Source organism: Neltuma alba, unplaced genomic scaffold (genome assembly GCF_004799145.2).
Source record: "Neltuma alba isolate B1F8T4 unplaced genomic scaffold, ASM479914v2 tig00002457_pilon, whole genome shotgun sequence".
Lineage (NCBI taxonomy): Eukaryota > Viridiplantae > Streptophyta > Magnoliopsida > Fabales > Fabaceae > Neltuma > Neltuma alba.
In genome coordinates this window covers 258,579-274,866 of record NW_021632867.1, presented here as the reverse complement: position 1 = coordinate 274,866, position 16,288 = coordinate 258,579, and the positions used below count along the sequence as shown (strand labels likewise).

Genomic DNA, 16,288 nt, shown 5'->3' with positions numbered 1-16,288 from the left:
CTCTGATGCTTTTAGTAAATTAATCATTTCTACCGTAGACCTTCCTAATATAAATCCAAATTGGTTCTTAAAAATTGCAACTCTTTCTTTCTCTGTTTTCTTTTTTTTGGGCCAACCAATCTCAACCTATTTCAATCATTATTTCTGACAATTTCATGTCCCTTTTCTTTTCAGTCGTAAACCATATAGTACTCCTCTGATCCTAAATATTAAGATATACAAAATGGGTTTTATATTTCGGACTGGAGAGAGTATTAAACACATTATACTCGCCTATGCATAAAGGGAAAACGGATTGAAAATACAAACAAAAAGCCATTCACGGCTATTTACATCAACATTCAACGCCATGAACTGTAAGACGTAACATCATCATAATCAGAATCCTCGTCATCACTGTTCTCATACATATGATCATCATCACTTTCAGCCTCAGGATTGAAATCAACAACAGAATGGGAGGTCCAATCGGGAGGAAATGTCTTCTGCAAGATTTGTGTAAGTTCCCCACCAGATCTTTCAATCTTCCTTAAGCATTTCGACCAGTGTACAGCAGTTCCCATGTCTACAGTCATCTCAGACTCTACCATCTCTCTACATATGGACAAGAGTCCATTGTAAATGTATGCTTCAGCAAAAGTTGCTCTGGAAAGCAAAGAAGTCACCAGACAGTGGTACACTGCTTTATCAGGCTTCAACCCTGAAGCTTTCATCTCTTCAAAGCACTTCAACGCCTTCTCTGGAATAGAAGCACGAGCCCAACCATGTATTACCGTGGTGTAGGTCTTCACATTTGGTTTTATACCGCAAGCTTCCATTTCCTGAATAATCTGGGTAGCTCTCTGTGGGGTAAAACAAGTTGATTGATCAAAAGCGGTTACAATACAAATTAGATTTATTTTCAACGCCATAACCATCAGATGAAATTTTCAGACTGAAAAGATAAATTGAGTTGGAGAGTTGGAGAAGTTGTGAGTGAGAATAAAGAGATAAATGGAATCTGATACAAGAGCCAGGCTTGTAAACAATTAATTATAGAGAGAAGCAACATTTTTCATGACTTGTAAACAATTGGGCTTGTTAAAGATTTCAATTTAGCTTGGAATGTGATCTCAGCACATCAGAATCTCATAATGAGTCGCATGACAATAGCAATTTTAGCCTGCAATATAATCAATTGTTCATTCTTATAATGGCATATGATGATGATCACACATGTAAAATTTTATGTTCAACAGCCAATAAAATTACACTATCAATCAAGTAATATGTACAGCAAACATAACATGAGCTAAGGTGATTCAATATTTCCATTGTCATATGAATTGTAGACTTGTGCTTTCAAGTTCAACTATGGCAAGCAAATCATTCAATATCATACCATCATATCCCCAGCTTTAGAACAAGCATTTATAAACGATGTGTACGTATGAACGTCAGGCTGAACCCCTTCCCTTTTCATTTGTTGCATCAGGTCTGCAGCCTCCCAAACATCACCTCTCCGAGCCCACCTAAGCAAGTTTAACAAGGACTACTTGAATACGAAGGACAAGAAGGCCGATAAACCATTTAAGGGAAAAATCACGAAATTGGATAAGAGTACATGCACATGAAACAGTGGTAAGATAGAGGAATATAGACACTGCAATGATTCGAGAAAGAAAGAAAAGTGCAAAATAAATGTGAAAACATCAATTGTGGTTATTTATACCCATCAACCAGTATGTTATAGACAAAAGTATTTCTTGGAATCTTTCTTGCATGCATTTCTTTTGTGACTGCTAGGGCACTCTGCATTCTGCCTGACTTGCAACATGCCTTCAACAATGCCTCGTATGTATATACATCAACCTCAAGTCCCTCATTCTTCAATATGGAGAAGTACTCGAAGGCCTTTCCTATATCACCCAATGATGCATAGCCATGCATGATACTTGTGTATGTGTGTTCATTAGGGCTAATGCCTGCCAGATTCATTTCATCCAATATTCCCACAGCCTTTTCCATCTGCAAGAAACGCAACATATCCACACAAAATGGTACATGTTGATAGAAATTAAACATAAATAAATCAGCATATACTTTAAAAATATTAAATGAATAAGAAACAATTCGTATAAAGTACAAAGGTTTTAATATTCCTATTTTCAAGCACAATTTCAGCCTCACGAAAATAATAGTTTCGTAGGAAATTTTTTGTAAACATTGGGTTGGTACCATGAAGAGATTATGAAGAGTGAATGCAATAAATGCAGAATGGGAGAAATGTAGTCATATTATCTTGAATTTGCATGTTATCTTAGAGTTGATGTACGAGACAAAATTAAGAGTAGACAATTACAAAATCAGATCTGCCTAATCAATCATAATCAAATATAAATAGATGCAAGTAACTCACTGATCTTCCAATTCTCATCATATTCTTCAGATATTCCTGATGTATATGAAATGGAACTGTTATTGCTGAGTTTGTTACTTCTGTTGAAATAATAATTTGGCTAACTAATTCTATGTTTCAAAATAACTCCCCCGTAACACTTCATTTATCAAATAAATAAAGAAAGAATCAAGAAAATTTATATTCATGAACTTTAAAAATTAAAAATATCAGCATGTCATCTAAGCATCTGAATACACCTAAAGCATCACAAATTTGTTATCATTCATCAAGCACAAGTTACCTGACGCTTCTCAACAAGGCCAAGAATAAGAGCATTATATGTGTGCACAGAGGGAATGCAGCCACTCATTCTCATCATATCAAAAACATCTAGCGCTCTTCTCATGTCTCCCGCCCTTGCAAAACCATGTATAATAGGCATAAATGTCCGTGTTGTAGGTCTATGCCTCTCCTTCTGCATTTCCATCACAATACGAATAGCACGATCCATATTACCCATCCCACAAAATGCTCTTATGATATTATTGTAGAGCACTACATCAGGCTTCAAACCATCTTTAGAAACATCTTCAAAAACAGCAAAGGCATTGGCCCAGTCTTTTAACTTTAAGAATCCATTGATCAACATAGAGTATGTCTTCATGTTATGTTTTATTCCAGCCATTTTCATCATTTTGCTAATCTCCAATGCCTCAGAAACTTTCCCAATCTGGAAAAGAAGTTAAGAATACCATGTTCTTATGAATTATTTAATTGATGATTGCCAGATCAAAAAAGGATTAAAAAAAACCAAAAGCATCTTGTGGTAGAAAAAGTAAAGCATTAGGAAAGCCCATTACAATATGGGAATTGCATGAAATAATAAATTCACAATATATCACACAAGTAACTGGAATCAACCTATCTAAATAGAAATTTTCAGCATGTTTATTCAAATCAAACCACAAAGACAGGAAAGTGTATTAGAAATAATTAGAAGGAAAAACATGGACCCTTGGACACGTATGAAGGCCTTGTATAAGAAGCTGAGGAAAAACTCATATATGCAACAATTGCATCTAGTTGAATGCAAGGCAGATTCATAACTTGTAAGGAAGGTAACGTTTTAATGTCAAGAAACTTAGCAACTCAGGTAAGAATTTCTGGAAACAGAAACTAATTACATTCATTATATAACTTTTAAAAAGACATTGAAATGAGAAAAGGAAGTTTCCATGCCAAAAGCCCCAAAACGGCTATTTAAAAAAAAATAATAATAATAATAACAACAACAACTTATTAATATAAATTTAATTAAAACAGATATAGTTTAGCATCTGTCCATTCACATAGAAAGCAACAAAGGCAAAGGTCAACAGGGGAATATACAGTTGAATTACTTTTTTCATGGACCAAAAAAAAAAAAACACCCATTAATCAGAAAGTATTTACAACAGCAAACGATAGAGGAGAGAGATCTAAAAAATCCATCATCAACTTCCAACTCCCTGCGGCAAGGTGCAAGTTAACAGAAGGTACAACAAGAATGAGAAATGGTGTGAGAAGTTCATGAGAGCATCAGCATCAGCACCTAGCAAACTCTATTCTGAAAATCAGAAAAACATTCAAGTTGAATTAAATTAAAGAATTGGAATATGCCTTACCTTGGTATAAAGATTAATAAGACAGCCATAGGTGACGACTGAGGGTGTGAAACCACATTCCTTGAGGGGGGACCAAAAGAAAAACAGGAGTTACTGAGCAATTCAATTTCAATACTTTAAATACTGCATCCTACAATATCAAATTACAAACACTATCATAAAATGCTGACTCAAAAAGTAATCAGTTCGCCTGTAAGAATAAAGATTAAGAAGTACACAATTTAGACACTTTATGTATGGTCTCTTAAAAAAGAAAAATAATATAATTCTGGTCCTAAATGCAGGAGCTAGTTAGGGAGTTGGTTTTATCCTAAATATAAAAAAAAAAAAAAAAAAAAAAAAACAGAGGAAAGACAGAGAGGGAGAAAGAAGGGCTAAATCACAAACCTGGTAGTGGCTAAGCATGCCACTCAAAGGATATAAGAATAAAGGGGGGGAGGGGATCTCACAAAGTTGTCTCCTATTCAAACTTCTACTCAAAATAATAATAATGATAATTAAAAAAAAAATAATAATAAAGGATCGGCACCTTTCATACCCAAGATATGCCTATAACAGGTATGATACGTCTTGCATTTAGCAATAAAGTGCTTCAGCCTAACATAAAAGCCCTTTGGGCTTGAAGCATGGACGAGGCACAAACCCACTATCGTTTGCACTGATATTTAATTTTAATTAAGAGAATCGAAGCAGCAAGATACAAATTTTTAACTTCTTGGTCATAAAGCCTTCAATAGCATGCCGGTAAATAATCCAACCCAGAAAAAATTAAGCTGCTAAGGCCCACAAATAGTAACAGCATCGTACAGCATTTATATTGAAGAAGATCATGAACAAGCTTTTACCTTAAGCCTGTCAAAAACAATCAAGCATTTTTCTTCATTGTCAATCATAGTATAGCCATCCATCATGGTATGATATATGTCAATGGGAGCATCTATTCCTTGTTCTTCCATTTCCCTCACCAAGGCTTCAGCTTTTTCCATATTCCGAGTTTGGCTGCAATATACCACAAGATACCAGAAGTCAAAAGAGCAATATATCAGACAGAGATGATTAATTATCTATGAATCTCAGTTGCTATCATATATATATGGGAAATTCCTCAGTTTGAGTAATAGTTAGCAACCCCCAATTTGATAATGAACCAAAATCCCTCTGAAGATACAATAAATGCAAGGCCATACATAGGTCATCTTAAAACCTGATTTTCCAAATGAATTTAGATGGCCCTGCATTATCTGAAACCCAATCTTAAGATGGGGAAATAGTTTCCATCTCGTGCCAATGTGAAGATGCTAGCTTCTACCTCAACATAAGAGTGCGGAGGCTAGAATTTATATATATACATAGTGGAATTTGAACGTTCACATGCACAAACACACAATAAATATGTATTCGCAGGTCAATGATTCCATGATAAACCACTCACCAGTGTGCATAAATTATGTTCCCATAAATGATTGCATTCAAGGATGGATGCCTCTCTCTGGCCTCCTTAAACCAGTGATCTGCAGCACTTCCAAAACAAGATTAAATAGGGTTATTCATATGATAAAGATTTAACACGTCAATGTTCTGTAAATAACATAAAAAGGGGATATGAATCAGAGTAGTTAGTTTCAGTTAAAGTCAGCCCTAGGCTATATAAGACACAGGGCCTCACAAATGTTATGTTGTTGAATGTGAAATGTACAGCGCGTTATTCACTCTCCTATTCTCCCTTTCTTCTGTTTCCCCAATCTCTCTTCTACCTACCCTCTTCTGTTCTCCCTTCAATCTTTGCATATCACTCAACCTTCACGTATATATGGAAAGACCACAAAAGAATTGGCCCAAAAAAAAAACAAAAAACACACACACGCACAACAACAAAAAAAGAAAAGACCATCAAAAAGACATTGATATAACAAATTAGACAATGAACATTCCACCACAAACCGAGACAGAGGACTATCAAAGTATGATATGCATGATTAGTTAATGCAACAATTTAAATGTCAGAAATGAAACCAAAAGCAATCCTTGTTGCCAACTTGACAGTTTAAAGAATGGTGAGAAAATTCGTAGGGAGGGGGGGGGGGGAAAGAAAGGGAATGAGAATAATAAATAAGCTCCCAAAAAATTGATGCAACAACTAAGTTCTTGCAGTTTCTATGACAAAGAGCCTAAACAAAGAAATGTAAGTTTTAATGTATATGTTAAAATAATAACTCGCTCAAAACTGTAGCAAGTGAACCCCAAATTCATATTTAAAAAGCATATGCCTCCCCCACCCCCCCACCAAAAAAGAGAAAAAACTAAAAAATAGGAACAATAATCCAACACCCTGTTCTGATAGTAGCGAGCACATAACATCCAAGATATTTCTCTCTCTGTACTGGTGACAAACTTGGTTTCAAATTGTTTAACCTCAATGTTTGAAGTATCAGCATCGCAATTATAAAGTTTAAGGTTTTAATTATATACTCTCATCAATTATTCTTTTCTATTATCTTCTGCATAGGACAGTTTCATTTCTGCTCCATATCAGTGAAGCTGAACAAAGGAGAACAGTTCAGATGAATGAGCAATCACACAGAACAAGGATTGTGATTATAATACAAATATTTTCTGAGAAGTAAAAATATCAGTTTTAATCATGATAAATGGAAGTTTCACCAACTTTTTGTGAACTGAAAGTCCAAACAAAATTCAAGGCCTAGAATAGCCTTTTAAATCAAAATCACATTGCTTTTAGACCAAATTCTTTGGGCCCAAGACGTGATATTGTTAAATGAAAATAGTCACCTCATTTGATTGTTGTAGTTTCCTTTCATTATTGGAGAAAAGAAGCTTGTTTGCTGTAAGGTTTTCTACATGCGCATGGGTTTATTTTCTTCATGCTAGCCATAGTCCGGGCATCTTGAAATGGCACATGTTATGAGGGTTTGTTACCTGACATAATCACTCGCAACAAAATGATCCTTTTTGTTTTATAAGGTTTTCTGATCTGCTAACTCGCTTTTCATCAGTTTTTCAGTCCTGTAATTCCATGCCATATTTGTAAAATTTCCAGTTACTCAAAACATGAAAAATAACTGCTGATGGATCCCCACAATGGGTAAATTAGAAAACTGTATGTTCCACCAGACTGGCTTTCCAGTTATGGTCTTGGTCTCCCCCATAGTCTATGTCTCTAAGCCATATCGTTTAAAGAGTTTACATCCTCTCTCTTCTATTTTTTCATTAATCATACTTAAAAGTAAATCTTACAGCCAGAAACTAAAGGGCAACTATTTCAATAAAAAGATATAGCACTGCAGGACATGGGTCAGATATCCTTACTCAGCATCGCCCACTCTGGCAAATCCCCCCACAATAATGCTATATGTCACCAAACTCATTTCAATGCCCTCTTCCTTCATCTTCCTAACACAATGTAAAGCTTCTTCCATATCTCTACCAACTGCATAAGCATGAATAAGACTGCAAGGATTTAACATACATTAACATCAGAAGAAAAACCACTGTGCATCAATATAAATGTGAAAGGAGATGGAAAAATATCCAGTTTGAACTGTTTAAAAATCCTATATAGAGTTTCTTTTCAAGGATAATAATTTGAAGTAGTAAAAGTTTTCAGAGTCAAAAAAGTGAAACTTTTTGTCAGTAAAAAATTTCTATGAGTGGACATTCATCGCTAAAGAGAAAACACATGCCCATCAAAATATTAGATACGGAAGCTCTAGTACAGAATTTTTTTGCTTATAGATATTACCTAGTGTAGACATGAGAGGATGGCTCAATTCCTCTTGCGCGCATGCTCTCAAATGTTTGACGAGCCCGATGCATGTCCCCTCGTCTTGCATAATACTTAACCATTAACCCATATTCTTTTCTAGAAGGCTGACAACATAAATAAAAAAAAAATAAAACCATAACAAAAAGCACCCACAGCAAAATGTTAAAGTTCAGTCTCTAAAACTTTTCATAAATGTAGTTTTGTTCAAGCTCAGGCAATATATAGTCTACAAATACATAGAAAACAGTTCTTATAAAAGAAAGTTTATTTGAATGGGAAGAATATAAAGAGGGTAAGAAATCTTCAAATTACAAAACAGAATTATACACAAGAATATGAAGGAAAAGACGATTACAAAAAAGTAGCTTATTAACTTTTTAACTAGAACCCCTCCTAATGGTACGACTATTACTAATATATTATGTAAAATAAGTAGAATACAAACTAATTAATCATAAAATTTTGTTTACTCATGCATAATTGATAATCTAATCATTCAGATTGATCCAATTTTAAAAATAGACTTCTCTTTTTCAGTTACAATATTGACTCTAGAAAACCATATGAAATTACTAATAGAGTCATAATACCAGAGGTGGCATCAAAGCCTGAAAACTTAAATTGGTAAGCGTAGTTAGGAGGTCAGTATAGTTAGAGTCTGTTTGTAATTGTTCATTACATTGGTCAGAGATGGTTTCCCTGCTATTATTATGACAGTGTGTAAATACATTATTCAGTAAATGAATGAAAACATATTGGGTCAATTTGAACACAATAAAACATTCATAGGTCTTCTTTGAAAAACTTAAGCTTGGTAAGAAGTGATCCTAACATGGTAGGCAAGCCTTGTACAACAACAACAAGCCTTATTCTACAAGACAGGAGTAAACAAGCCATATCGGGTATATAAACCGCACAATGTCATTATGCTCTATCAACAACCAAATTTTGGTATATAATCAACTAAAATGGAGTTTCATCCTTGCTATCCCCCTTGTCTCACTAAATTAAACAACAAAGTTGTGTTCTGCTGAATTGATCAAGGCCCACATATTTCAAATTGTAAACTTTCATGTTTCCAAAAAATGACCGATGACTTTCCGGTCCCATAAAATGACGTCCATCTCCAAAATAACAAGTCTAAGGTAATTAAGAGAAATATCCATATAGATATTTATGGTATTATAAGCAACATAGTAGAAGATATTCTCCATGCGCATTAACATGAAAGTAGAATTATCATAAGAGCTAGGCAGTTGAATTAGAGCTAATTTAACATGCCAAAAATAATTGTCAGCTGTCAGAGCCCCATATATGCCACTTTATCTCTGTGCAATAGTAGACAAACATAACTGAAATAGCTACAGCCTACAGGGACTTTAAGTAGGAAAAGAACAAATGTAACCTTGTCAGTTTTAAAGGATTGGTTGTTGAAATTGTCTAACAGAGCATACCAGGTTGCCGGATGAGCATAATAGCTATATCTTAAGTCAAATAGAACTAAAGCAACGGTTAAAGTAAATCATATGAAGATATAGGCAGCCTCCAAATCTTTTAAAAGAAAAAAGAAAAAAGCAAATAGAAAAAAAAAAGATATTAAAAGAAAAACTCACAAGTAGAAATACTTTCATTTAAGATTTGATGTAATTTACAAGGCGTAATCATTATCATGCTGGTAAAGAATTTATACTTCCCATCTAAATAGGATATGAACCCAACAATTAAAATTGTAATACACCAACAATAAGGCAATGCTAAAATGCTCGCATTGATTTAAGTGTATTAAATATTAAAAACAAAACGTAGATCCAGCTGTTTAAGGCATAGCAACAGGCTTTTTATTTTGAACCCACTCATGTGAGACAAAAGTAAAATAAAAAATAAAAAATAAAAAAAATAACCAAGGGAATATCTATGAATTAAACGTGATAGTAAAACTGATTATGATAGATTGCACACCACGTAAGTTTCAGGAAAGAGCTTAACATGGACATTATCTTACTGCCTTTATCCCAACAAAGGCCAGGCCGAACCAAATTAGAACCTTGAGCCGAATAGGCTTTCTTTTCAATTTTTGCAAGCTCAGATGATACTAAAATAAAGAAAATATTGCGCTACTATCGAACTCAAGTGGTAATAGACATAGCGATCGAAAGGCAATGGAAAGATGCTCAACCTTCTTAATTCTCTCGAAGGACCGAACAACAGCCTGCCAGTTCTCTGGTTCCGTCTCCAGTATCTTTCTGAATTCTTTTCTAGAGCTCTCCCTCTCCTCATGCCACTTCGAACGATACTCAACTCCCTCGTCCCCTTCTACCCACCGTGCCCTCTCTTCCGCTTTCTCCTTCAGTCTCTTTCCATTATCCAACTTCACAGTCAGAATTCTACCGTGGAATTCCACACCATCAAACTCAATAGCCTTCATGGCTGATTTGTCCGCAGCAGGACCTCCATAAATCACAAACCCGAAACCCGCATTCTTCTCTGTATTATTATGACCTTTAATAAGAATCACATTCTGTATCGGCCCAAACTGCCGAAAGAACTCAGTAACCTCTTTTTTCTTAACCCAATTGGGCAAATTACCCACAAAGATTTTCCCCTCTTGCCGGAATTGAGTTGCCGGATGTGAAGTATCATTATCAGAGTCATCAGCTTCAGAGCTCCCAATTTCACGGTTATCGATGCTTCTTGTTTCTTCTTCGTCTCGGTTTTGCTGGGATGATGGAGGAGGAGGTGGTGGTGGTGGTGGAGAGAGCTTGCTCGTGAGCCACAGCTTGTTCGTTAGAGAATGCGAGTGGGGATGATTCGGATTGTTAGTAGCGACATTTGCAGAAGAATTGAGGGGATTCTTCTTGAGAGGATTCGACTTTGATGGAGTTACAGGACTCCGCTGCGAGGAGGGAGTTGAGCTTTGAAGGGATTTACTGGGTCGACGGAGCGGGTTACCAGGGAGAGAGGAGGAATTAGTAGAGTCAGTAGAATCAGGCGGTGGTTTGAGGCAAACAAACACTGAAGAGGAGGAGGAAGCGGGGATGGTGGTAGAGGGAAATGGTTTCGCAGAGAATATAGAGGAAGACAAGGGAAGAGGAGTGCTCGTGGTTGGAATTGGGTACTGTGAGGTAGAGAACGAGAAGGCTTCCATTATCCCTGCTGCAAGCAGAAGAACGCGCGCAGAAAGCTTTTCTGATTCTCAGCCTGCCCTGTTCATTTATCCGCGCCACAGGAGATACTGCTCCAACCAAAGGGCAAAGGTTAATAACATAGTTTCAGCAAGGAGCCATTATTTCTAAAAATTTAGAAAAAATAATATATATTTATTATAAATAATTAATTTAATTTATTTTTTTAATCTATTTAAATTAGTCAATTAATCCTTATATTTAGAACTAGAAATAGTATTTTGTAATTTTACTTACACATATCTTACGGGAAAATTTGCTGTGGTTTTTCAGGTAACAAAATTTTACTCGTAGAAATTTGTTTAATATTAACAGGTCCTAAGAAAACTTAAAATTTAGAAATTTAATATATGAATTTAGATGATAAAAAATTCATTAATTTATGAATTTGACTTGTAAACAATGCAATTTAAAATTTTCATTGTGAAAGTTTATCTTTTTTTATAAAATATCAATAATATAAAATTAAAATGAGTGAATCGTAAGAGTTAATAAAACATAATTTTTGTAAAAGGGATTAATAGAGAAAGATTTAAATAGTATACTAACTTCCTTTTTCAACATGCCACTGAAGTCAGAATGGTTAGCATATTTTTCCTGCATCTGATGATATTGTTTCACTCATTTGAATAACTATATTTCATTGTCACCAAGAAAAATTGTGGCTTTGCAACAGGTATGCCTTATAAAATTAACCTTCCTCGTGTAAATTATCCAGCCCTGTGCTGACTAGGAAAATTCTCTCCAGTGGTCACAGAATGACAAGAGTTGTTTATGCAGTAATTAAATTTTGAGAAAATTATTGTAGAGTCCCACAGAAAACATTTTACTACTAAAAGATCCCACAAAATAGCAAAACAAATCTGAAGTTCCTAGAGACCTAAGTGTGATAATCTGAAACAATCAATTACAAATTTGCCCTTAATGACAAAAGAAAAAAAAATCACCCATCTGTTTGAATCCCACCCTCCTCCTTTGGCCCTCATCTCCCAACATGACCTCTCCACTGTTCTCACAAAGAGTTGCGGTCGTCTTGGTCTTCTCATGACAATCAAGGTCTTCCTTAAGAAGCTGTTCTCAAGGCCATTTTAGGTTTTTTATTTCATTGTTTTTTCTTGCAATTATTTAATTCATCAGATAGAAGTTGATGCTCTATTTCTGATGAAAATGAATGAAAATGATAGGTTGTTACTGTTATAGCCCCTGTAATGCAATGATTAAATGTCTTGTTAATGGGTACATCGAAGGTTGTTAATGTAACTATGTGGCTTGTCATTAACAAGTGATTGTGACAAGTTGATATGAAAGATGACAACTTCAAGTGAGAAGCATTTGTTCTATTACCTCCATGTAGGAGGACAATTTATGAATGATGTAGAAGGTAAAATGTAATATGTTGGAGGTGGTGTGAGAATAAGAATGATAAAGGCTTGGGGGAAGGTAACAGCAAAAGAGAAAGAACAATACGGTTAAAGAGTTAAAGAAATTAGAGTCCCACCAAAAGGGAAGAATTATATTGTTCCCTTCCACACACGGTGTGCTTTGGGACAATTTATGGAAGTTTACAAGAACTCAAAGAAAATTGAAGATGAGATGAAGAGGCTTAAAAGAATTGTTTCTGATAAATTGTCAATTAATACTTGCTTATTATTTGTCATTCACTATTGTCAAGGTTGTTAATGCCTGCTGATTACTTGTCATTCACTATTGTCAAGGTTGTTAATGCCTGCTAATTACTTGTTATTCACTACTGTCAAGGTTTTTAATGTCTACTGATTACTTGTTATTTACTACTATCAAACTTGTTCTTTTTTTTTTTTTGGATAGTGCCCCTGACAAGTTACTCTATGGGATACCACAGCTTCTAAAAAAATTATATTATCAGTACATATAACAACCTTAACAATATAATGGGAAGCATTTTAAAGTCATTAACAGTTTTAAGTGAACTCAATAGGATTACAGCAAATTTTTATTGTAGAAATTCATTTACAACCTCAACGGCAGCTGTTGACAACTCGAGGAGATGTGATTAAAACCTCGGTAGTGCCCTTGACAACTCACTCTGTGAGATACCACAGCTTTAAAAAAAATTATATTATCGACACATATAACGACCTTAACAATATAATAGGAAGCATTTTGAAGTTATTAACAGTTTTAAGTGAACCCAATAAGATTAAAGTATATTTTTATTGCATAGATTTATTTACAACCTCAACAGCAGCTGTTGACAACCCAAGGAGATGTGATTGACAATCTCGACAGTGCTCTTGACAACTTACTCTATAGGATACCACAGCTTCTACAAAAATTAAATTAAATCAATCATATTAAATCACTATCATGTGTTAAGAAATCATTGAACACTACTAAAACTCAGTAATTCAGATTGCCAATAACAACATCCATGACGTTTGATAACAAGTCGATGGCAACCTATTGATAAATATAGCAAAATAGAGATATGATATTATATCAGATTATAACCAGATGTCATTTAGCACTTTATATATATGGACAATGTAACTACACCAAATTTAAACTTTATCTACAAGGTCCATAAATGTACATTAATTAAAGGTTACTGTAAATTTCATAATTATTCCATTACTTTCTTTTTCCATAATTGATGCTACCATTGTTCTAAATTCTTCATATGATGTGCCTTCCTTTATCATTCTTGTTCTCACACCACCACCAACATATTGCATTTCATCTTCTACACCATTAATAAATTGTCTCCTTATATGGAGGTAACAGAATAAATACTTCCCACTTGAAGTTGTCATCCTTCATATCAACCTGTCACAATCACTTGTTAATGACAAGTTATACAGTTACATTAACAATCTTCAATGTACCCATTAACAAGACATTTAACCATCGCATTACAGGGGTTATGACAGTAGAAACCTGTCATTTTCATTCATTTTCATAAAAAACAGAGCATCAATTGCTATCTGATGAATTAAATAATTGCAAGAAAAAATAAAAAAATAAAAAAATCTCAAATGGCCTTAAAAACAGCTTGTTGAGGAAGACCTTGATTGTCATGAGTGGACCAAGATAATCACGCCTCTTGGTGAGAACAATGAAAAGGTCATGTTGCTGGATGCCGACGAAGTAAGAAATGAGGGCGAAGGAGGAGGTGGGATTCAAACAGATGAGTGATTTTTTTTTTCCTTTTTAGTCATTAAGGGCAAGTTCATAATTGATTGTTTCAGATTATTCACAATTAGGTCTCTAGGGATTTCAGATTTGTTTTGCTATTTCATAAGACCTTTTAGCAGTAAAATGTTTTCTGTAGGGTTCTACAGTAATTCTCCCTTAAATTTTACATATAAAATCCGAAAATTTTAATGAAAGATACCGCCTACTCGTAGCATTCTAAATAGATAGGGCACAGCCCTGTTTAACACTGTAACAACAAACTTGCTAGAAATGCCACGTTCCCAATGAAATTCATCTTTGCTATTACGAAGGGAAGCAAGTGTTTTAAGAATGGAATCTGTGACCCCTAAACAGTAGATGGCTTTAAGTAGGGACCCGTTATAGGAGGTGAAAGCCAATTGTTAGGATCGTGGGTTAAAAGATTAGAAACCCTTCCAATCTTAAGATTTACAGCCAAGGGTTGATTAGATAAAGGCCACCAAAGATTAATATTAAATCTCTTGTGACATACATTTTTATTAAAAAAAAAATTCTCTTGTGACATTTTAGCATTAAATAAAATTCAAGAAAGGGAAAATCCCTAAAAAAATACAATTTGAATTTCTAAATTCCATTAAAGCATGACCCATTTCCAAGATCCCAAATCCATACTATGACTAAATAGGGATTTTAAAATGTTGTCGCTTTTACAAATTTGCTCCTAAAAAAAGTAGAATGCAACCTAAACACCCTACCCAAAGGTTGCCCACCGACGCTCCGATACTGGCAACTAGTCATTGAAATTTCAGCTGCTAGCCAACAAAGTTCCAAAGATTACTATTATTTAGCTATTGACTATTTTTATGCTCATAGCTGTAATAACAATTTTTGTTTAGCTATTAACTATTTTAATTTCAACATTAACTACTTTTATTTTCAGAACTATAGTGACTGTTCTTATTTAGTTATTGGCTACTCTAATTTTACTATTGGCTACTCTTATTCTTTGAAAGTAGTAGCATGAACTCATAATACATTTTCCAAATTTGTTAAACAAAAATAATAAATATCAAAACTAGAGTACTAAATAACCAAATAATATTCATTGGATTTCCTGCAGCTTTTAATACATTTTTAAAATTTTTGAAACAAAAGTAATTAATATTGAAACTAAAGCAGTTAATAGCTAAACAAAAGTAGTTATCAAAATTTTAAAATTAAAATTAGTAAGCTACAAAATAAATTAAAGTAGTAAACAGCTAAACAAAAATAATTATTAGAATTCTAAAAACAAAAATAGTTGTCAAATGCTTAACAAATGCATTCAACAGTTAAATAAGAGTACTCATTGGAGTTTCAGTGACCGGGTCACTGGTGCCAGAGCTCTGATAGTCAGCCAGCCAGTGGGGTTCTCTATCAAGGAAGCCTTAGGCTTTTTTCACTACTTTTTTAAGTAAGGAAAAATTGTAAAAACACCAACATTTTAAAATCCTAGTTTCATTGTGAATATGGACTTAGGATTTTGGAAATTGATGTTACCTTTTTTAAATTTCCAAATTCAAATGGTAGTTTTTAAGGATTTTCCGTTCAAGAAATATATCGGTCTTCAATTTTTCTTTTTCAAGGAGAAATCATTGCGTTTCTGAGAAGGTAATACAATTACACAAAAAGTTATAACAAGTGAATGAAAAGTTACAGGCATAAAATGACAATAAGGTCCATATTACTTATTTATCATTGAAATTTTTTCTAATTATATTCTTTTCTTGAGATGTCATAGTGATTTTCCCTTTTTTTATCTATGATTTATGAATAAATATTAAAATTTGCATTTAATTTTTTTATCTAGGATATCAATTGTAGATCTAAAATAATGAGCATATTTTAAAAACCAAAAGATTAAATTGGTAAGCCTCATAAATTTTAATTAATTTTTTAATATTTGTGATATATTTAGAATATCAGTTGTCTTAATTGTAGTTAATTTTCTATAATGGTCCCTAAATGTCATTATATTTTTCCAATAAGTATATCCTAATCGAATTATCATGACTATAAACATATAAGGCCCGTCTGAGAACCTTTATTTTTTTGATATTATCATTCGGCCAATTTTGTTCGGGTT

The 16,288-nt window shown here is 33.9% G+C and overlaps 1 protein-coding gene across 1 annotated transcript; it reads right to left on the bottom strand.

Annotated features, from left to right (window-relative positions):
* Nucleotides 1-217: 217 nt before the first annotated feature.
* LOC114729002 (pentatricopeptide repeat-containing protein At5g04810, chloroplastic) lies at nt 218-11,016 on the bottom strand. The gene is made up of 10 exons (XM_028915946.1): nt 10,005-11,016; nt 7,805-7,932; nt 7,372-7,512; nt 5,477-5,563; nt 4,890-5,043; nt 4,045-4,104; nt 2,682-3,110; nt 1,712-2,007; nt 1,382-1,511; nt 218-842 (listed from the first exon to the last, which is right to left on the bottom strand). The coding sequence occupies exons 1-10, from the start codon at nt 10,971-10,973 to the stop codon at nt 342-344; spliced, it is 2,895 nt and encodes a 964-aa protein (XP_028771779.1). The 5' UTR covers nt 10,974-11,016; the 3' UTR covers nt 218-341.
* Between the last annotated feature and the right edge of the window lie 5,272 nt (nt 11,017-16,288).

Excerpts from the sequence above, each read along its gene's own strand:
- LOC114729002 (XM_028915946.1), bottom strand. The coding sequence starts at position 10,973 with ATGGAAGCCTTCTCGTTCTCTACCTCACAGTACCCAATTCCAACCACG. Across the intron at positions 2,008-2,681 it reads GCCTTGTTGAGAAGCGTCAG|ATGGAAAAGGCTGTGGGAAT; the intron begins GTAACTTGTGCT and ends CGTTTCTTGCAG. Across the intron at positions 843-1,381 it reads CTAAAGCTGGGGATATGATG|AGAGCTACCCAGATTATTCA; the intron begins GTATGATATTGA and ends TTTACCCCACAG.